General features: G+C 41.5%; 6 protein-coding genes across 6 annotated transcripts; 4 read left to right on the top strand and 2 right to left on the bottom strand.

Annotated features, from left to right (window-relative positions):
• The first annotated feature begins 6 nt into the window (after positions 1-6).
• On the top strand, positions 7-3,243 carry LOC110851090 (complex I assembly factor ACAD9, mitochondrial). Its single transcript, XM_022098729.2, has 9 exons — positions 7-121; positions 338-858; positions 950-1,158; positions 1,249-1,732; positions 1,822-1,946; positions 2,040-2,126; positions 2,204-2,372; positions 2,480-2,859; positions 2,949-3,243. The coding sequence occupies exons 2-9, from the start codon at positions 513-515 to the stop codon at positions 3,126-3,128; spliced, it is 1,980 nt and encodes a 659-aa protein (XP_021954421.1). The 5' UTR covers positions 7-121; positions 338-512; the 3' UTR covers positions 3,129-3,243.
• Positions 3,244-3,372: 129 nt separating this feature from the next.
• Positions 3,373-5,745, top strand: LOC110851110 (peptidyl-prolyl cis-trans isomerase FKBP8). Its single transcript, XM_022098752.2, has 6 exons — positions 3,373-3,767; positions 3,830-4,015; positions 4,101-4,241; positions 4,346-4,867; positions 4,956-5,045; positions 5,152-5,745. The coding sequence occupies exons 1-6, from the start codon at positions 3,657-3,659 to the stop codon at positions 5,389-5,391; spliced, it is 1,290 nt and encodes a 429-aa protein (XP_021954444.1). The 5' UTR covers positions 3,373-3,656; the 3' UTR covers positions 5,392-5,745.
• A 92-nt stretch (positions 5,746-5,837) lies between these two features.
• Positions 5,838-6,636, bottom strand: LOC110851120 (NADH dehydrogenase [ubiquinone] iron-sulfur protein 6, mitochondrial). Its single transcript, XM_022098764.2, has 3 exons — positions 6,372-6,636; positions 6,098-6,274; positions 5,838-6,036 (listed from the first exon to the last, which is right to left on the bottom strand). The coding sequence occupies exons 1-3, from the start codon at positions 6,495-6,497 to the stop codon at positions 5,968-5,970; spliced, it is 372 nt and encodes a 123-aa protein (XP_021954456.1). The 5' UTR covers positions 6,498-6,636; the 3' UTR covers positions 5,838-5,967.
• A 94-nt stretch (positions 6,637-6,730) lies between these two features.
• On the bottom strand, positions 6,731-9,889 carry LOC110851079 (nucleolar protein 10). Its single transcript, XM_022098718.2, has 6 exons — positions 9,633-9,889; positions 8,538-9,515; positions 7,856-8,422; positions 7,490-7,761; positions 7,315-7,414; positions 6,731-7,218 (listed from the first exon to the last, which is right to left on the bottom strand). Exons 1-6 carry the CDS (start codon positions 9,696-9,698, stop codon positions 7,108-7,110), a joined length of 2,094 nt encoding a protein of 697 aa, XP_021954410.1. The 5' UTR covers positions 9,699-9,889; the 3' UTR covers positions 6,731-7,107.
• A 1,295-nt stretch (positions 9,890-11,184) lies between these two features.
• Positions 11,185-12,473, top strand: LOC110845197. The gene is made up of 3 exons (XM_022091567.2): positions 11,185-11,795; positions 11,859-12,039; positions 12,118-12,473. Exons 1-3 carry the CDS (start codon positions 11,405-11,407, stop codon positions 12,353-12,355), a joined length of 810 nt encoding a protein of 269 aa, XP_021947259.1. The 5' UTR covers positions 11,185-11,404; the 3' UTR covers positions 12,356-12,473.
• A 277-nt stretch (positions 12,474-12,750) lies between these two features.
• LOC110845187 lies at positions 12,751-20,050 on the top strand. Its single transcript, XM_022091558.2, has 5 exons — positions 12,751-12,800; positions 12,890-12,927; positions 13,092-13,208; positions 13,273-16,682; positions 19,468-20,050. The coding sequence occupies exons 3-5, from the start codon at positions 13,145-13,147 to the stop codon at positions 19,786-19,788; spliced, it is 3,795 nt and encodes a 1,264-aa protein (XP_021947250.2). The 5' UTR covers positions 12,751-12,800; positions 12,890-12,927; positions 13,092-13,144; the 3' UTR covers positions 19,789-20,050.
• The last annotated feature ends 304 nt before the right edge of the window (positions 20,051-20,354 follow it).

Raw genomic sequence — 20,354 nt, 5'->3', positions numbered from 1 at the left:
AATTCCAAAATACACAGAAAATACAACTCACTCTGGCTGTGTTCAAAGTTCAGTTGGACTCTGCTGCTGACTGCTGATGATAAGTTTACGAAGCTCCTGATTCACTGCATCACTGAAATAGGTATCCCAAGACAAGTATAATTACATAATTCAATAATAATAATAATAATTTACATAATAAATTTATGACCTGATGAAGGTATCTGTATGTGCCGAAAGCTTGTCAATAAACTCAATTTCAAAAATATGTCCTCCAACACCGATCAATCAAATTATATACATAATTCAAGTAGTTTTAAATGAGTATATTATTTAACTTTTATTGTTTCTCTTTCAGACGTCTCCGAGGCTTTAAAGGAAGCATTGACTGATTCGGGTGTTTAATCCTCTAATACCACGTGCAACGTGTTAAAGAAAGCATTGACGGATCAGGGTGTGAAAAATCAGCTTAAAGCCGTTATAGGTACTCGTATTCTCGAGGAGCGAACGACATCTTATACTTCGACACAGTGATGCCTCCACTTCGCCACCTTCGCCATCTCCTCCGATCAACCCATTATCACCATCGCCTGGTCCTAGTCCCATTAATCTCTTCGTCTCATCCCTTGTCCACTTCTCAAAATGTTAGTTTGGCTGCCCATACTACTCCCACAATTAAACCAACACAGAAATCAAGATCACTAGATGCAACGGAAGACGGGTCAGTAAGCGGCCAAAAAAAGACTTCGTTCGCAAAAGATCTCCTTCTTGGTCGATTCGACACAGATATCCTCACATTCCCAGAAGTCTTAGATAAAGAGAGACATGAAACGTTGCACGAAATGCTGGAACCAATAGAAAGATTCTTTAAGGAGGAAGGTGAGTTATAGTATCTGTAAATAATTTTGAATAACCAACTTCATTTGAAGAAGTCAATTAATTGTTTCTCTTTTCTCTACTCATCCTCTAGTCGATTCGAGAAAGATTGATGCGGAAGGAAAAATACCAGAAAAAGTTCTGAAAGGATTAGCCGAACTTGGCTTGTATGGTCAACAGGTTCCTGTGGAGTTTGGTGGGCTTGGGCTTAACGCTACCGAATATGCAAGGCTTCAAGAAATCATATCTCTCGATGGAGGAATCGCGGTAACACTAGCCGCCCACCAAACGATCGGATTTAAGGTAGATATAAAAAAAAATATTTAGCAAAGGTTTAAACTTGAATCAACAACCTGATCAAAACTACAATTAATAATTTTGTGTTGTTATTAGGGAATCTTGTTGTACGGAACACCTGAGCAAAAGGCCAAGTATTTACCTCGTCTGGCGTCTGGTGAATTGCTGGCTGCATTCGCCCTTACTGAACCAGGGTCAGGATCGGACGCTGGTTCAGTCTCACTAAAAGCTACGTTGTCTAAGGACGGCAAGTCGTGGGTGCTCAATGGATCCAAGATATGGATTTCCAACGGAGGAACGGCCGATTTCTTTACCGTTTTTGCCAAAACTGCGGATGACATTGTGACGCCAGACTCGCCACGACGGGTAACCGCCTTTCTGGTGGAACGAAGCTTTGGAGGTGTGACGAGTGGAAAGTCGGAAGATAAACTGGGAATTCGTGGCTCTAATACATCCGAGGTGTTCTTTGACAATGTTGTGGTTCCAATGGAGAATGTCCTGGGCGAGGTTGGTGATGGGTTCAAGATTGCTGTGAATATTTTGAATAGTGGGAGGTTTAGTATGGGGAGCGCTGTGGCAGGTGAGAATATGGCTCCGATTCTACAATAATAGTACAATTCTTATAATATTTTACTAAATTGTTTGTAACTCTTCATGTTATTATTTAAGGTGGACTCCGTCAAGGAATGGCTCAAGCTGCCGAGTATGCCATCACTCGAAAACAGTTTGGGAAACCCCTCATGGAATTCGGTCTAATTAAAGAGAAATTTGCCCGAGTGGCAATGCATACATATGTGAGTGACAATTTGACTTGCGAATAAGCTACTTAACAATATAGAAGTAATGGGACTGATCTGATAAAATTAATTGTTTCCTTTGTAATATAGGCCATGGAAGCAATGGCATACATGACGGCAGGGATGTTAGATTCTGGGGACTATGAGAATTGTGCAGTAGAATCTGCCATCGTAAAGGTGGGGTGCATGTCAAATATTTAATTTCTTGGAATCAAGTAAAAGTCATCCAATATATTTTTTCTATATGCGTCAAGGTTTACAGTGCTGAAGCAGCTTGGGTATGTGGGAGTGAGCTCCTCCAAATTTTTGGTGGATCCGGCTACATGAAAGATCTCCCTTTTGAACGAGCTGTACGAGATAGCAGAATTCTTTTAATTTTTGAAGGAACAAACGAGATTCTTCGTCTCTTCATTGCCTTAATGAGTAAGTTTCATTCTTAACTGCGTATGTGTTTGGTTGTAATGCTATTAGACTATATGCTGATTGCTATAATGTTACTGACTTGACTATTTTTCTCCTTAATCCATAAGGCCTTCAGCATGCAGGAAAAGGATTGAAGGAGATGGTAAAAAAGCTGAGAAATCCCTTCAAAAATCCCATCTTTATGTTTGAACAAATCTGGAGACGTCACAAAATCGCGAAATCCGATCCATCGTATTCTATTGGCATTTCCAGCTATCTACACCCTTCCCTCGACACATCTGCCAAATCCCTCGAATATTGCGTCCACCGACTCTCGTATGCAACAGAGGTCCTCCTTCAACGACATGGAGCGGACGTGATCAACCCTAAACTTCAACTCGAGTTAAAACGTGTAGCTGACAATATGATCGATATTTATGCCATGACTGCCGTTCTTGCGAGAGCATCGCGATCCTATTGTATAGGATTGAAGGATGCACAAACCGAGGTAACATTACGGTTAATTTATTTGCAAAATAATTTTACTAATAGCAGTCAAAATGAAAATAACCCGGATCTGATGATCTATCGTTTCAGGTGATACTTGCAGACGCATTTGTGCTCGAAGCTAGTGCCCGGTGCGACCAAAGGGTGGAGGAGCTTATCACTATGCCTCGTGGACTGCTTATAGATACCCAACTAAACACAATTGCTGACCAAGTGTTCAAAAATAGAGGATATTTTGCCGAACATCCCCTCACAAAGACTTATTGGTAGTTTGTAGTGCTAAATAATCGCTGTAGTTGCCAAATGACTACACTTTTCATTTTACATATGTAGTCCATGTTTGATAATCATTTACCTTACAAATAAATAATAATATCTGTGCTAATCTGAAGTCCATTTTCCTCATTGAATGGGCACTTGAGAAAAAGTGATAAGTATTTCATCGTCGGGGCAATCGGAGCTTAGCAACAATTTGCGGTAACACTTTACAGAACTTTCACGAATGTTGAGAAGTAGACCAACAAATCAATGAAGGCCATCAACTGATGCATAGTGCATAGTGGAAGGAGAAAAAAAACAAGAGTTGTGAGTGTGATTATCACTGATAATCCGACACATAATAGAGAACACTGCGAGTGTAGGAAAATTGGTATTACATTTCCTGACCGTGACCCATCTCCCCATTATAATTAATCTTCGCTCAATTTGCTTCCACCATCCATCCATCTCTAACTAACTAGTAAACTGAAACCCCTCAAAATTGAGGATTCGTTTCATTAATTCTTGGACTAATTGAGGATGGCGGACGGTGATAACAACAACGCCAAGGAGGCTACAAAGTCCGAGCAGCAGGATGAATTCCTCTTGAGGGAGGAGGCTCGTCGCGTAGGAGAGGCAACGGTGGACGAGGTATAGGAAAATTTCACAAATGAATTATTTTCTCCAATCCTCTCACTAAAATTTCTTTTTAGGTTTTGGAGAGCGCCACATCCTCCGTGGAAGCCATGGTGGGGGAACAAGCAGCCGCCCTAAAGGAGCACGACGCCCTGGAGGAAGAGACGACTGAGGCTGCCAGGCTGGAATCTGAATTGGCCAAGGAGTTGGAGGAGAATGGAGGGTGGGTCAAAATCCTAGGAAATGAGGAGCTTATGAAGAAGGTGATGACTTATTTCCTACATTAAGATCAAGGAAACATGCTCAAGTGTCGCTAGGTCGATAATATATTTGTCGGTGTATTTGCAGGTGATACGACCTGGCCAGCCTAACCAGAACCCCTTACGTGGGGATATGTGTGAAATTCGCGTGGAGGGTAGACTTGCATCTGATGACAGTGTAGTGTTTCAAAACATGGAAACTCTTCATATTCAGCTGGGTGACGCAGAGGTATAATTATTTTTTACATTCACTTTATGTATTCTATGCTGAATTTGCTCGAGTATTAAGTACTTCATTTAAAGTAATTTACGCGTACTGTTCTATTTGTGCAGGTCGTTCCTGGTCTCGATTTAGCCATTCCACTCATGACCCGTGGGGAAGTGGCCACTATAAAAGTATCACAACGGTTCGGGTTTGGTGCAAAAGGTCTTCCGCCCAATGTTCCTGGAGCGGCGGATCTCGTCTACTCTGTGGAATTAGTCCATTCCGAGCCAGAAAAGGAACTTGGTGAACTGTCTGTGAAGGAACGAAGGGCAATCGGAAATCGAAAAAAAACTCGAGGCAACTTTTGGTACACAAGGGGTGAGGCTAGTCTCGCCGTCAACTGTTATAGACGTGCTCTCGAATTCTTGGACGAGGTTGAAGGTGGCATTCAGTTCCCAACGAGCAGTGATGGGAAACAAGAGGAAGTCACTCCAGAACTAAGACAACTGTTTGATGATCGTCTCACTGCGCTCAATAATTTGGCGATGGCTCAACTCAAATTGCAATCTTATGAACCTGCCCTCACTTCTGTGGAAGCTGTGCTCAAGTGCCAACCCAACAATGTCAAGGCCTTATTTCGGAAGGGAAAGGTAAGAACGAGAAAAATACACTACAGTTTACAGTCACTGAAATATTGGAAAAATGTATAAATATATAACATTATGTACATTCTTGTAGATTCTTGGTGAAAAGGGTGAGACTGAGAAGGCCCTAGCAGCCCTTAACAAGGCCAGATTGCTAGAACCGAGTGATGCTAGTATTGGCGTGGTATGATGATTTTAAAAGACTTTAAACTAAAACTCCCCATTATTATGGTTCAGTTATCAGGATCAGTCAAATAGCTAATCCATGTTGTCTTGTCATTCCTTCCTAGGAAATTGGAAAACTTATGCATCGCAGGAAAGGCGAGCTTCAAAATGAAAAGCAACTATACAAACGGATGTTTAACAAGGATGCCTCCAAATCTGAAGACTCTTCCTCCTCATCATCATCTAGGAAAAATGAGGATACGTCATCCAAGGCGAAATTCCTGACCTTGGGATTGCTTCTTAGCGGTACAGCAATAGCGGTTGCAGGTATGATGGCTTACCGTTATAACCATCGCTTCGTTTGATTTGTTATTCGCCAAAAAATAACTAGAAAAGTTCCGCATCCACTAGAAAGCGCTAGATATCCTATTTTGTCAAACCAAATAATTCTATTTCATCTTGTCTTTGTAGCATATTGTGTAATGTTAAAGTATCTGATATATCACAAAGTTTTCATTAATTTTATATCGTATATTCATCAATTCGTCTCCTATTGTCCAATTCTATGTAACTATTAAGTATTATAAGTTTCCTTATTATATTATGCTACTTCAAACTGTATCGCAAATGTATATTAATCACAACAAAAATATAGGCTGTTCTACATTAGATTAAATATATATGTATACTGATTAAATTCTAATCGGTCATTTGTTAAATTCTTTAGCGCATCGTGCGGTCAGTACTTCATGAATGGGACCAAAAGAACAATGAGACATTATTTTACATTGTATTGTACAAGAAAACAGAGTTTCACTATAGATGTTTTAGTTTTATTTATTTGTATTTACTTACACCTACAATTTTGTTAACTTTGACTTTACACGACTAAGAATAGAATATTAACTCCATTTAATGAGAGGCAAACACATGAACTTTTATTAGTGATGATGTTCCGGCTTTGTAAAACGGAGTCCGCAATAACCACAAATATGGTTGCCGGGCTGGTCCTGAAATTGTTTTAAAAACGTGAAGGATTTATAGTGGATATAAAAAATGTATGGGTTTTACAAGGTTAATGTAGACTTTGGGATGACCCAAGGGCCCACCACCACCATCACAACAGACTACTCGATCTTCCCGTTTGGCTGGGGGGACGCTGTTAATCAGGTCAATTGCGAATTTCTTGTTTACGTGCTTACTCTTCCCCTCGAAACGGACGAGACGATAGTCGTCATTTTCAAATTTCTGCAAGAGAGACCACAAAACATTAACATTAACGACTATCCAAAACACAATAATGAGGTTGTTTTGCACATTAATAATTGGGTTGGTTAAAAGTTACCTGTCCTGTGTGTGTTACTTGAGTGTCGATATCCTTAGCGAGGACAGGTGAACTGAGAGTCAGAGGTCGTCGCCACAATTGGCCAGTCTGCACCACCAGCGTCGCTCCTGCTCGCTTCAGGGCCATTACTTATAAGTGCCCACTTACAACGAGGTACGAAACCCCAAAAGTAAGAATGGGGGAGGGAGGGCTGAGTTTAATTTAAAAATATTTGTGGTGTTGACTGTGCAGCTGGGGCAGGGTTCTTTTTTTATATGAAGAAAGTATTTGTATTTGAGCTGATCTCCGTTTTCAGAATCAGGTTTGCCGCTGTCCACCACGAACTCTCAAATAAAAAAGAGAATAAATAACCCAAGATGCACTCGTCATATATAAAGTTTTATTATTTTCGCACACTTAACTAATTTTTACAATTAATATACAAAATCATATTCCCTGTCCCTTAAAGGTTTCGTCATTTCATAATGAAATGACGATGAAGTGAATGACCCATATGTCAAATTGAAGGTATTATGAGTAGACCATTTCTGCATAAAAATTCCCAACTTTGGCACTCAAAATTAAAAAAAATAAAAATGTAAATTTGACAAATGGGTCATCTCCCCTAGGGTATCGACCCTAGGTAATTCACTTTTAAATATAGGGATTCAAGGTATGGTAGGTAAGTGGTTACAGGTAGCGGTACACCTCTGATTTCATTCGGCAGTAGTCCTTGTAGGTCTCTCATCAAGCATCATCAACCTTTCCATGCATGTTTCTTGTTTTTGAGATTACCAGCAGAACGCCGAAGCTGTTTCCGTTCTCTGTGGTGATCTTCTGCATCTCTGCGAAAGTCTTTTCGTCTCTTCTGCAGAAAAAAAGATAGTCAGCCCATTAACATACAATAGAATGAATGCTTTACTTGGCGTGAAACTACAGTCCATGGCATTTATTAATAACTTACAGAATGCATAGCAAACGTAATTTCTCTGCTGCCAAGAGGTCCTCTAGTCTTCATTTCTGAAGTGTCGTCCTTTGCCAAGCGATCTCCCAAACTTGTTGTTCTAAAAAAATCAACCAATTTAAGTTCCACACACTAATAAAAAATTAAAATATGTGCATGTATATTTTGTTCTTACCTAGATTTCTGTCTAGCTCTAATTGGGACTGAATCAGAAGAGTTCAGATCTGACAATTTAAAGTCCTCGCCACTCTTGAGCTCGTAGAATTTAGGCCCTGCTGGGGTTGCAGACGTCTTTTTATGTTTCTGTTGTCCCCTCTTGTTTTTACTACTGGATGCTGCTAATACATTCAAGTCATGGTCATCATTGTCATCACTACTTGATTGGAGTAAATCATCATCGTCATCATCATCTGAGCTGCCGTGTCCTTCCGGTTCGTCCTCGATTTCCTGTGTAGCGGATTTAGTTAGTAAGTTAGTTATTTGTGTACCGTTTAGGTACAAATACTGAGCTGGTTAATTTATTCGCTTAAATCTTTCTTACCTCTGTATCAACCGCTTTGAACACAGTCTCCAATTTTTGGGTCTTTTTCTTGTCCATCTTTGACAAAACGGGATTAAGTAATCTAAACTCGTTGGCATCCTTGTCGATCTCAAAGTCTGGGTTCTTAAAAATTGCCCCAAATCTATCGTCCTGCAACAGACTGGATGTGGCCCCCTTCTTGCTCGTCGACTGTTGTTGAAGCTGTTGTTGTGCATTCATCCACTTTATGGCCAATTCTTTATTCACTTTTGGCAATGTATTTAATTTGACGCCACGATTTGCTCTCTGAGCCTGAAGTCTCTCTTGTATTTTTCTCTTTTTAAAATCATCAAATTGGAAGGGTTGTGCCACAGATTTCGCTTTTCTATAGAGTCGCATGTCCATAAAGTGGCCGTGCATATATGCCCGAACAAGATTTGTCCCGACGAGATGGCTCAATCCAATTTCGTCCAGCTCCTTAGCTGTTACAAACTTGTAGTCATCGTACACCGCGAGGACATCAGACTCCTCTAGTTCTTCAGTTAAACTGTCAAGGAAGGAACACCAACGTGGAGCAGGACCCATGGACTGCATTAATATTATAACAATAAATGTCATATTACACATACGTTGTACGTTCACCACCTTCAACTCACAGTCAATTAATTAAGTTATAGTTATTAATATTTGTAGTTTGACTCACCGGAATGTAATATACGAGCATTTTCTTGTCCTCATTAGCCACAAAGAACATCCCAGTACCTGGAACTAAGCAGAGATCATTAAACTGTGCCTCTCCCTCCACCGACGTCCATGGTTCTCCACTCTCCTCCTTCCAAATCTTGACGATTTTAGAATCCATCGACAAAACGAGATCTTCACCAGGATGAAATTCAACCCCGTTGATGGGTAGCCCATACATGTGATCCTTCACAAGGAGAGGCTTAGATGATCTAATATCATACAACAGGACCTGACCCGTTCCCGTTCCCACGCCCAGCTTGAGTCCATCCTTAAACTTGAGCGATGTGATTGAAGGGACGCCACCTCCTCCTCCTCCTACCATATCTACATCTTCGTTGGACATCACATCCAAAGCAACATCCAATTTCGCCTGTGCCGCTCCGGCTCTAGGATCCCAAGCCTCGATGCACCCATCCTCAGTTCCCAAAAGGACGAGATGATGGACTGGATTCACTTCAATGCGATTAACTCCTCTCGCCCCCGTCTCCCACGGAGTCATGAATCGTCCCAACTCCAGGTTGAGTCTGTATACGGAGGATGAGGCGCCACCGAGGAGAAGATCGCAAGAAGGGGTGTGGAATGCCAAGTCCCTCCCAGCCTTAGGTATTCTTAGTCTAAAGTAACGCCCAAATTGTGCGTGGAGTTCTACGTAGCGATCTGTTTGGAGAAAGACCAATTTGGAGTAATCGGGCGATAAGGTGATGAAACGGACAACTTCAGAGTCAAAGCAACGTTCGAATTTCATGGACAAATTGGCCACGTCATAGCATCTGACTCTCGGTTTGTAAATTCCAGTGGCAAGGATGTATTCACCATCAGGAGATACGCGGATGTTGGAAGAGACACCAGGCATGTCAAAATCTTGGATAAGTTCTATCCGGCGACGGATTCCGACATCAGACTTTTGCAGATTTCGACGTTTTCGTTCAGAGATCCACTGTGGGAGGAAGAGGAAACATAGGAAACATTTTAATTTGTAGTTATTTATAGTAGGTTATTATATCTGTGTAATTAATGTATAATAAATTAATAATATTTAGTACAATTAACTCACATCTGGTAGAGACTTCCCAGCGGACAAGTTATACACTTTGATATCGTTGGTACTGCAGGATTTCATTGTGCACAAATGCAATGTTATCTTATTATATTTCTTTTTATTCTTATTGTAACAGGATGAGCTTATTATTATTTATTTGTTAATAACAAATTGTTATATATTCTCTACAGTAAATTTAGAGTCTAAATTTTAGACTAAGGCGACACGTGTTTGTGGAGAAGCAGGTTGATGGGCATGAGTCCCGCATGTCGTCTCACTTCTCACCTCGTTGATTGATTCATCTTATGCATCTCGCTCAGTTTTAGATTTTGCAAAGTGTCGAAAAGTGGCAAAAGAAGCGGCATTTATAAAACCACCCCCACCCCCATCCACCCCCACCCCCACCCTCATCCACCCCCACCCCCACCCCCATCCACCCCCACCCCCACCCCCATCCACCCCCTCCCCCATCCACCCCCACCCCCATCCACCCCCACCCCCATCCACCCCCACCTCTACCCCCCATCCACCCCCACCCCCACCCCCATCCACCCCCACAATTTTTATGGGGCAACGTGAGATACCTTGGGGCAAAGTGAGATTCTATTTCATATTGGGGTATCGTTCGTAATTAGCGAGCGAAGCGAGCAGGTTAGGTTAGATCAACTAGGTACGCGGAAAGCCTGGAAGGCTGAGCTAGCAAACCTAGCTAGCTAGGCTAGATAGAACCTAGGTAGCTCTGCTAGCTAGCAAGGCTACCTAGGTTAGCTAGCTAGAAGTGCTACCTAGGTTCTATCTAGCCTAGCTAGCTAGGTTAGCTACCCTAGCTACCTAGGTTCTATCTAGCCTAGCTAGCTAGGTTAGCTACCCTAGCTACCTAGGTTCTATCTAGCCTAGCTACCTAGGTTCTATCTAGCCTAGCTAGCTAGATTTGCTAGCTCAGCCTTCCAGGCTTTCCGCGTACCTAGTTGATCTAACCTAACCTGCTCGCTTCGCTCGCTAATTACGAACGATACCCCAATATGAAATAGAATCTCACTTTGCCCCAAGGTATCTCACGTTGCCCCATAAAAATTGTGGGGGTGGATTTGGGTGGGGGTGGGGGTGGATTTGGGTGGGGGTGGGGGTGGATTTGGGTGGGGGTGGGGGTGGTTTTATAAATGCCGGTTTTTTGGTATGCTGCATGTAATATATTTTTTACATTTTATGACCTTAATACAAGACGACGGTGTATAAGAGTGCGTGGATATTTATTGCTTATATTTCGCCTCAATAAATTGCATGCATGAGCTTGCATTTCTTGCAAATGATCTCGCATGGATCTCGCATACTTTTTTAGCTTCCTCTTTGCCATGCTGCACTGATTTCCGGAAGTGGTTTCAACACTCGATCGCTTTAGTGGCAGTGCACATTTGATTACATAAATTTGTGATTATCGCCATAATGAACAACAAAATGTAACAAATAATTAACTATGCACGCTTCAGTAATCTCTTTCCAAACGTGCTTCGTACTCTTGTTATATATGTACGTAAAAATGTATTAGTGAACGTAATGATAATCCAACCATGAGTCTCATTGTACTTCATTTCTTCATGAATCCATCAATTGTTTTAGTGCTATTGACTGTTTGCAATGTTTGCTAGTCTGAGCTTGCACATTTTTTGTTATCCTTTTTCGACTCAATATCAGGATAATATCAGTTTCTGTTTAACCAGCGTTCATTAATCAGGGTTTGTTTGCACATATCAGTAAGACTAATAATAGCTCTTTTTTGCGGAATAACTATGATTGACCTCGTGGATCGCGTTCTCTATTCGGTCAACAGGGATTTGGATTCTTGGGATATTGAGAACCTGAGGTACATTCGGAAAATCTCCATCAGAGACTCCACCAGTGAAACGCTCTCCTACGTGAGCGACGATGACCATGTTCTCACCTCCCCCTCACCACCACCACCTCAGCCAAACTACGACCATTACCACCCACGACCACACCCACCCCCGTCCACGGTTCGCATTCTCGAGGAAGCCGAGCTGCCCTCAAGGAACGACAATAAGAGCCGACCTCCAGAATATTCCTGCTACCTCATGGATGTCATTCTCGTCGCGAATGAGTCTGTCATTTCCTCTCCTTCAGTCTCCTCCGCCGACTCGTTCTCATCTGCTATTCGAAAAGGTAGAACCATGAATAAAATAGGCACAGCCGACACAATTTTACGACATCCATTTTGAATAAAAGGTTTCTTTGACATGGATAATAACGACGATGAGGCTTCAAAACCCCCACCACAACGACCACACGATAACGAGCTTCCGCAGGTAGGGAGACGCAAAGTGAAGAAAAGCGTGAGTTTCATGGACGAATCGATCCCTCGGTATGAAATTGAAATCAATTCGAAGCAGACGAAAGATAAAAGAATGTAAGTCCAAACTATTATAGTTACACGTGGATAGCGAATCATTAACAGTTAAGATGTAACTATGTCGTGTTTGAGCAGCAGGACGACACGGAGCGTCAGTTTTACGGGGACGACTAAATCTGCAATTATCGCTAACCAGGATCTTCCAGCATTACTTGATTATGATCATGGTAGAAGAGAATTCTCATCGAAAACGACCACTCGTGACCTCTTCGTTCCAGCCTGGAGTAGGACCCTGCAATCAGGATATGCAAACAACTGGGCAAGTCTTGAGACTTATGTGAGACGCCTTCAGCACCGCTCGAATTCTCTGTAATTAATTAACTGTGGCTGGGAATAATGGGGATAAATACATCATCTTATCAATTTCATTAATGTTAAAGTTCATTTGATTTCTAGTCAACAAGGAAAATAAAAATAATTCAACATATTTATTATTTTTTGCAATTTTGTGATCGTTTCACTTGCATTTTCTGGTTCCATGAATATACACCCTTTTATACCTTCTTCAACATAGTTTTCATCTGCACATTACGGAAACTGTTTATAATATTATTGTAATTAATAGATTCAAAATGTGCAGTTGACCATTCACATTATTGCGTTGTTGGCTGACTGAGGGATTGCTTATCAATTGCATGCAAAACCAGAGTGAGAAATGCATGGAGAAATATATCGAGTTGGACACGAGTTGGTCGGTTGGAGCGAAGGTTGAGTCCGCACGTTGTTTTTGCGGAGGAAGTGAAAGCTCAGCAGCAAAAGTAAATAATTCGTAAACTGAGCAAAAAGAAGTTTGATTTCAATTTGTCTTATATTTGCTCTAATTCATTTATCTCTTGGTTGTATTTAGTTCAAAACATAGGGTTTCATCAGTGACTGGATTTGAAGGTACGTTTTCACTTTGTTAGTAAGTACTAGTCGATCTTTACTAAAACTTTCATCTTTTATCTTTAGCTTATTAACACTTGTAATTCTTTGTAAATCTTGTAGCTCATAAAAATTAATTGTTACTACAATAATTTTAATATCGCGAGTAATTTAATACTTCACAGGTGCTTCACTTTACGCAACCGTTGTCGCATAAATGAGCTGCTGATGCCTCATCATGATGGATAAAATTCTCGAAGCGTTAAAATGTATGTCTGCACCCTTTGACGGGACAATTTCAGGTATAAATATGTACAATACAATTTGTATAGCACCCGCAATTTTTCATAGGATTTGTCCCTACAGGCATAGAAAGGCAAAATTCCACTGATGGACCAGAATCCGTACTCTTGAGCATTGTTTCCAAATGTAAGGAAATAGTAATAGACGTGAAGCTGGATGGTTGGAGTAAGAATTTGAGGGATAATTGCGGACCACTGACTCCCAGTTGGGCATTTACGTGCACTGCCCTCGACCTGCTCGTTCAAATTGGACATGACGTGAACGAAGCAGAAATGATGCAACCGGAAGAGGAGAAAAGCATCGAGGTTCTTAGTATCCAGGCCCAAGGTGATATTCAAAAGTGCGTCGAATTTATAGTCGGATTTGGACTCCTCCCTTATTTTCTCCCGAACGTTGGTGTCCCAGAGAAGGTGCGCAAAAGAAATCGTGCGGCTTTTGACCTGTTCCTCGCCAGCGACAACATACTTACTCCCTTGATTAAGTTCCACCGACTGGCTCAAGTGGTCGATGGCCTCCTCCAAATTTCTACTAGCCATCCTTCGTTTGCTTCCTTAATTATTCCAAAGCACGCAGCAGATATTCTAGCTGCTCTGCTACAAATTTGCAAGTCGCCCATTTCGAAACCTTCTCAGACAAAGCCAGGATCTCTCTCGGAATCGGAATTTAAGTACGTGATGACCTTACGAAACCGTTTTCACACTCATTTAAATGTCTTTTTGTCATCGCATATTCCAAAATCAATACTCATCAACTCCTTGTTCCTCATTGGAGAGAAACCAAAGTTCATGCGAGAAGCGTGCACCAATCTCATGCAAGAAATTATGATTTCTCCGAATAATGGAGTCATAATAACGGCATCAACTCTCCTCAACGAGTCTTCTGCGTCGAATGTTTGGAGTCTCGCAAAAATTGTTGCGAATCTGTTGAGAAGCAGTTTACAAAGTGTTAGTGAAAGTCATCTCTACAAGAAAATCTTTCAAGACATGTGCTGCCAGTGTGTGCAGATGATTCTGCCAACAAGTGCTGAAAGTTCAAAAACAACCAGAGGAGAAGGACGGAAGGATGAGGACATTTCAGTTAAACGAGCGATACCATCTTGTGAAAATGATGTTGCTGATGCTGTTAATAATTCGAATATCAACGCCAACCTTCAATCCCAGTGTTTGGGTACGAACAAAGAGCTGTGCCGGATTGGTCTGTTCTGTTCCCTAGTGTTGATGGACATTGATTGTCAGATGAGCAAACTTTTCGTGTGGGATCATTTGTTCAAGCCTGTCTCAGACTTATTGGGGCAAAGCCAAGACGAGCAGCGTTGTGAAGAAATAATAATGAAACCTATTAACAGGAATGCACCTCCTCCTCCTCCTCATTTTCCTCCTCGTGCAGAACAATTGACTCGTGTAAATGGAAACATACTAATCACTTGGGTCGACATTGACAGAGTTATTGCGGTCTCTGAGGTCGCTGAGGGATTATTGAGCTTAGTAGTTCCAACGGGGATATCCATTCCGTTGCACGCGTTCCAGCCTTCGTGGTCGTTACTCTTTCAAGCCCTGGTGGCATGCGAGAAATACCTCGAGAGGAAAATTCAGGAGCCCGAGGTGTCCCACTTGGCTCTAGTGTTGAGTAGCAAATTGAAAAATGTTTTTATCCTCCTCTTTGAACTTGTGAGTGCTGGAGTTGGCGATAAACTAGATCTCCTTAGCAGTAGTACTACTAGCAATACGACCATTGACAGTGGTGGTAGTAAATGCAAAACAACAACTCCACGACCCGGTGCCCAAAACAGTAATATTTCGCTCAAGTGTGCAAAAACCTTGGCTGAATTTTGCATGGAACTTCTTGTGAATGAGCAGGCTGATGTTAACATCTTTCAGTTGATGTCAAGTAGTAGTAGTAATTGTGGTAGTAGTAGTGGTCATGATGGTGGGGAAAAAACTGGAACAACTGTAAAAATAGGAGGACACGTGAGCAGAACTAACTATGCAGAACCTTCGAATACAACCACTACTAGTGATGATAAGAAGGACGACGACGGCCGAGCATTTAGAGTTCTGGCAGATGAATGTGTAATTTTGTGTTCCATATTCAAAGATGAACGCCTGGCAAATATTATATCCCAGCTCTTTCGCCAACTTCTAAGCTATGAGAATGAGAATATTAAAGAGAGAACTCAAAGTAGTAGCCACGGGCAGAAGCAGGAAGAAGAACAACAGGCACAAAAACATAAAGTTTCAGATGCAAGTTTGTCCTCATCGTCTCAAGATTCAGTTTTTCCTCCCGGAGAAACTGAGAAGGCTCCTGCTCCTATGATCTCCACTACCAGTAGTGAATTAACTCAATTAGAGCATGCATTAGAGGAGGGACATGATGAGACGGCCTTGCAGAAGTTTGTAGCCCTCAAGCTGTTGGAGGAATTAGGTAAAGATGACAAGATTTTAGAAAACTGTGTCAATACTGATGATTATAAGGAGACGCTGCTCATTGTGGAGTTGGTGATACGGCGACTGGCGATGGAGCTAAGGGAAAGTTCTCGTTCTGGGCAAATTTGTGAATTCTCACAAACCATCGTGTTTGCTCTCGGCTTTCTCGGCACCATTGTGGAAACTGCAGGCAGCGTTGGGTTCCTTGCTGAGGTGGCCGGTGCTGGAGCGTCTCCTGGAACAACACATAAGAAGAAGAATTCATCATTATCGTCATCACCTCTTTCAAATTTGGAAGGAGAGAAAGATGATGACGGATTTTGGACCGAGTTACAACGTTTCACTCCCCACTTGAGGATGATTGCAGATTCGAATGATTTGGGACTTGTTAATTTAGGAATCCCACCCATGGCCGAGAATATTTTAATTAGTATCTTGTCCTGCGGACAGGAGGGAACTTTGGGCAAGAGTGGTGGTAAGGCCCGCGAGGTGATATCTCACTTGCAAAAGGCTCTCAAGGACGTGGCCAACCCAATGCTTCCCATCAAAGGACATGGGCTTTTGCAATTAAGAAGACTCCTTGAATCCAAGGATCCAGAAACGTTGAGCAGTGACTCCTTACTTTTGCAAATTTTCCACGCCGAGTTGAATAACGATGACTCGTACGTTTACCTCATGGCCATTCAAGGACTTGCCACTTTGGGATTGAAATTTCATAAAATTGTCATCCCGATCCTAATCCAGGAGTACAACAATGTGATTAATCCAGCAACGGATGACACTGATCATGGGGAAGGAGGCGACCGGAGAAAGTTGTTCAAGGCGATGACGGAGAGTGAGAGTATCGAGTATCGAATGAAAGTGGGGGAGGTTTTAGTGAAAGTCACCCAGCAGCTGGGCGACATTGCTCCAATCTACAGAGTGGCCCTCACCAACCTCTTGTTCCGCATTGTTCGCGACAACGAGCCCCTAATTAGAGCCTCCGCTCTCTCAAATCTCGGAGAACTGTGCCATTTACTCAAATTCTCCCTGGGCGTCATTCTCACCGAGGTGGGTTCTCAAAATATTTAAGCTTGAAAATCATCTGCACTTTTTTCACTGAAATCTGGTTCACTCCGTGTTTGTTTACTCACAAGTTGACTTATCCTTTTCCGTCTCTCTGTCCATACTTATTTTCACGTTGAGTGTATATACATGTATCCAGTGCTAATTTGGATCATGTACTACCATCACGTTTCGTAATTTCTTTGTAAATCCCCCATTTGGCAATCAGAATAATTACACGAGCTTCGTGGATATCCTCCCACTGCCGATGTACTCTAATCCGTAGATAAATATAATAGCGGATAATCTGAAGATGAGTGCCTCCTGGTCTCCCGAGCCGTCAATACAGCATACCTTCAGCCATACATATGTACAACTTGGCTGACGGTGTAAGCGATGAAAGTGGATGAGAAGTAATGGAGGAAGATTTTATGTCCAGGGATTTCTTGCAGCAGCAGATGAATCGAAATTTTAAAGCAAGTCTTCTTTTAAAACAAGTTTGTTCTATCTGTTGAATTTCGTTAAAAGTTTTGGTCCAAATTGGGGAATCTTGGATGGATGACGCAAATCTTGTGATGAGGAGCAACAACATTTCGTTCCTTGTCTCGTCCTGCCATCATCAACCGGTGAAGAACCACGTTGCTTCCTCAGAGTTGTTGCACAATGTGCCTATTTTAGGAAGATGACTTGGAATTTAGAGTGGTAGTTACATATGCATGTCCCTCCTCAGTCAGTCGGATTCACTTTATTTTATGCCTAGAAAAGCAGTGGCGAGCTTTCTTCGCATAAAAGTTTAGACTTTTCTATTTGATTCCTGGTCTAATGGAGTTTGCTCAATATTCACGTTGCCTTTCGTTCCTTCCTTCTTCCTAAGTGGAACTAACTTGTGGAACCCGTTCGATCTCCTCCTCCTCCGAATGTGATGATTATTCGCGATAACTTTTACTCACACAACCTTCCTCTCATTCTACTCTTTTACCCAGCAGTATTGCAATTCTTCTCTTGCTGAATTTCACCTCTCATCAGTGCTTATGGAATGATACTGAGTTCGCAACATGATGGTTTCAACATCGTTTTTGAACTGATGTGTATCTCTTTTTCCAAATCAAGCTCACTTTTCATTTACGTTGAGACCAATTGATTAGTATTTAGAGACCGAGGGTTGTACTAAGTATGTCTGATGCTTACAATACCTAACCTTCCGACCTATTTGTTTCCGTATATGCGTGTAGTATATTAATGGAGTTTACTCGAAATTTTATGTATAATGACAACAGTCTTCAATAACTAATTCACAAATTCTTCTCAGGTCTTGCATTCGTTTCTTCCTTATTGGTCCTCTCTTGTTTTCTATTTCATCGGTCACCTAACTTGTTGTTAGTAATCGAAATTTTTAAGTCTAATGAGGATACACAGGAGACAACGTGTTCCTTGTCTTGGACTCGGGACTCTGTAGATTGGATAATTTTGTAGTAAAATACAGAAATTTTGACGAAATTTCTTGCCATTCGATGCATGCATATATTTGTCCCATTGATGGATCAACTGGAAGAACGAGTTAAATTAGTTTAAAAGTAAAATGCGGAAAGCAAGTGAAAGTTGTAAGGCTGCAAACTGTATTCAATCGAATAAAATTGAAAGCAAGAGCTCTGTTCTTGCGGAAGTTCAATTAGGACTCAAGATGCTGCTGCTTGATTGTATCTTACAATTCCACCCGTTTTGCACTTCCATTCCCAGAAGTGAACAATGTATATACTTGGCAAAACCTTCCATTTTCCGCGTGAATGACCCTTTCAGCCTATCTCTGCTTTGATATTGTGGTGGCGGTGCCGTGGAAGAAAGCTTGAGAGACACAAAGGAGAAAGTGGTCCGAGCTTCAAATGAAAAGCGATTCCTTACATTTCTCTTACGCCGAGCTTCACAGTTTGCTGTTTGTCTGTCTGAGTTCATTACGCCAAGTTTTAAACGTCTCATTCACTGTGCAGACAAATACCATTCCTCGTATTGGTCATCATTATGTTACAACAGTTCAGACGAGCCTTCTCATTTTAGCATTCTATAAAAAGATCGCAACAAGGAGTTGTCCAACTTGTATACGGCATCGTGCTCATGTCGTGGTCATACTAAATGTAACAAATCTATATTATTAGGTCGCACCTCGTGTTGAGACTGAGATTGTCCTGGAGAGGGTTCCGAAGTCTTAGAGTGTCCTTCCCGGGGCGATGAGTGCCATATAGCGCTGCTGTATTTACTCGATCCCATTAAATTTTCCAAATTCTTGTTATAGTTTGGAATTATGTCGTTGGTTAGCGCTTGATCAGTTACTCCGTGTTTGACAACTTTGGAGGAGGAGGAGGAAAGGGATGTCTAGCAGTCCTAAAGTTAGTGACAGGTTGACTTGGCTTGACTATCTATTACTACGTACTTATTCTTAAATAAGCCCTTCATCGTCCTTAGACGATGAGGGGCTACTCCTTCTCAAAGTTTCAATCATCCAAGACTTTCCCTCGCCATTGTTAATTGACTTATTGAGTTGACGGTGCCCTGCTGGTCTCTTGCTAAGTGCTCTATGGTTGCTGGCCTAGTTACACAACATGCATGTATTTTCGGATGTCACTTTCCTTTGGCCGTTATTCAATGGTTACAAACTACATTAAGATTATACCTCTGTCTTAGCTGCAAAATAACACATGGAAGTTATTTGACTCGAGTCTTATTTTTATAATTTTGTTGTGATGCAAAGTAATTATGGACAGAATAATAATTATTAATTGTTCTCGTGTACTTTCAGGTTTGGTACAATGTGGATGCGATTTTGAGCTGTGAGAAAAACATTCATGTTCGACGCGCTGCCCTTCATCTGCTGGTGCTCTTGTTGAAGGGGGTGGAGAAAGAGTTTGGTTCACATCACTTATTAACGGACGTGCAGCTGGGGGGTTACTTACGTGACGCCAGACGCCTGCTGACCAGGACGGAACAAAGGGAGTCAGACCCCGTCGCACGAACTCATGCTCAACTGGCTTTGCAAGAATTGGAACTCATTGTCAAGAAACTTTTACTCCCAACACAGGAAGTTTCGTACAAAATCAAAGTTTTAGATTCACTCGAGTAAACCCATTGTGATGAGCAAAATATATGTTGTTTTTTTCTGTGCGAGGTTTGTCAATTATTCCATAAATAGGTTTATTGTACGTATGCATAAATATGTACATATATAATATTAAGAATATAAGGGCACAGTTTTATGTAGTCATTCAGTATGTTGTTTGCCTGTCTTGCATCTTTATATGTGTAACACATGAAATATAAGTTATTGTGACTCATCGGTGTTAATAAACTCCTCGGTATCGTCTTTCAAAGCTATAAAAGAGTCATCATATCTTTCGATGTAATTTTACTTGTTGAACTAAGCTGACAAACAGTTGCATGCGTTCATGAATGTGCACACGCATTGTACATGACAGAACATCAATCCTTTTGTCTTTGATGAATCCGCAATCTCACTCTGAGAATTTTGTTTTGATTCTAATTTTAGCCCCTCGCTCGAACATGGCGGCCTGTTACAGAATTAATTAGCCATTTCACACAAGAAAATTTATTTATGAACAAGCGTGCTCACTCATTCCGAGTATACTATGCTTTCTAAATAATACTTATCAAACCACTACTCGACTCGAC

This window comes from Folsomia candida, unplaced genomic scaffold (assembly GCF_002217175.1).
Source record: "Folsomia candida strain VU population unplaced genomic scaffold, ASM221717v1 Fcan01_Sc001, whole genome shotgun sequence".
Classification (NCBI taxonomy): Eukaryota; Metazoa; Arthropoda; class Collembola; order Entomobryomorpha; family Isotomidae; genus Folsomia; species Folsomia candida.
The sequence above is the reverse complement of the archived record's forward strand: the minus strand, read 5'-3'. Positions and strand labels throughout refer to the sequence as shown.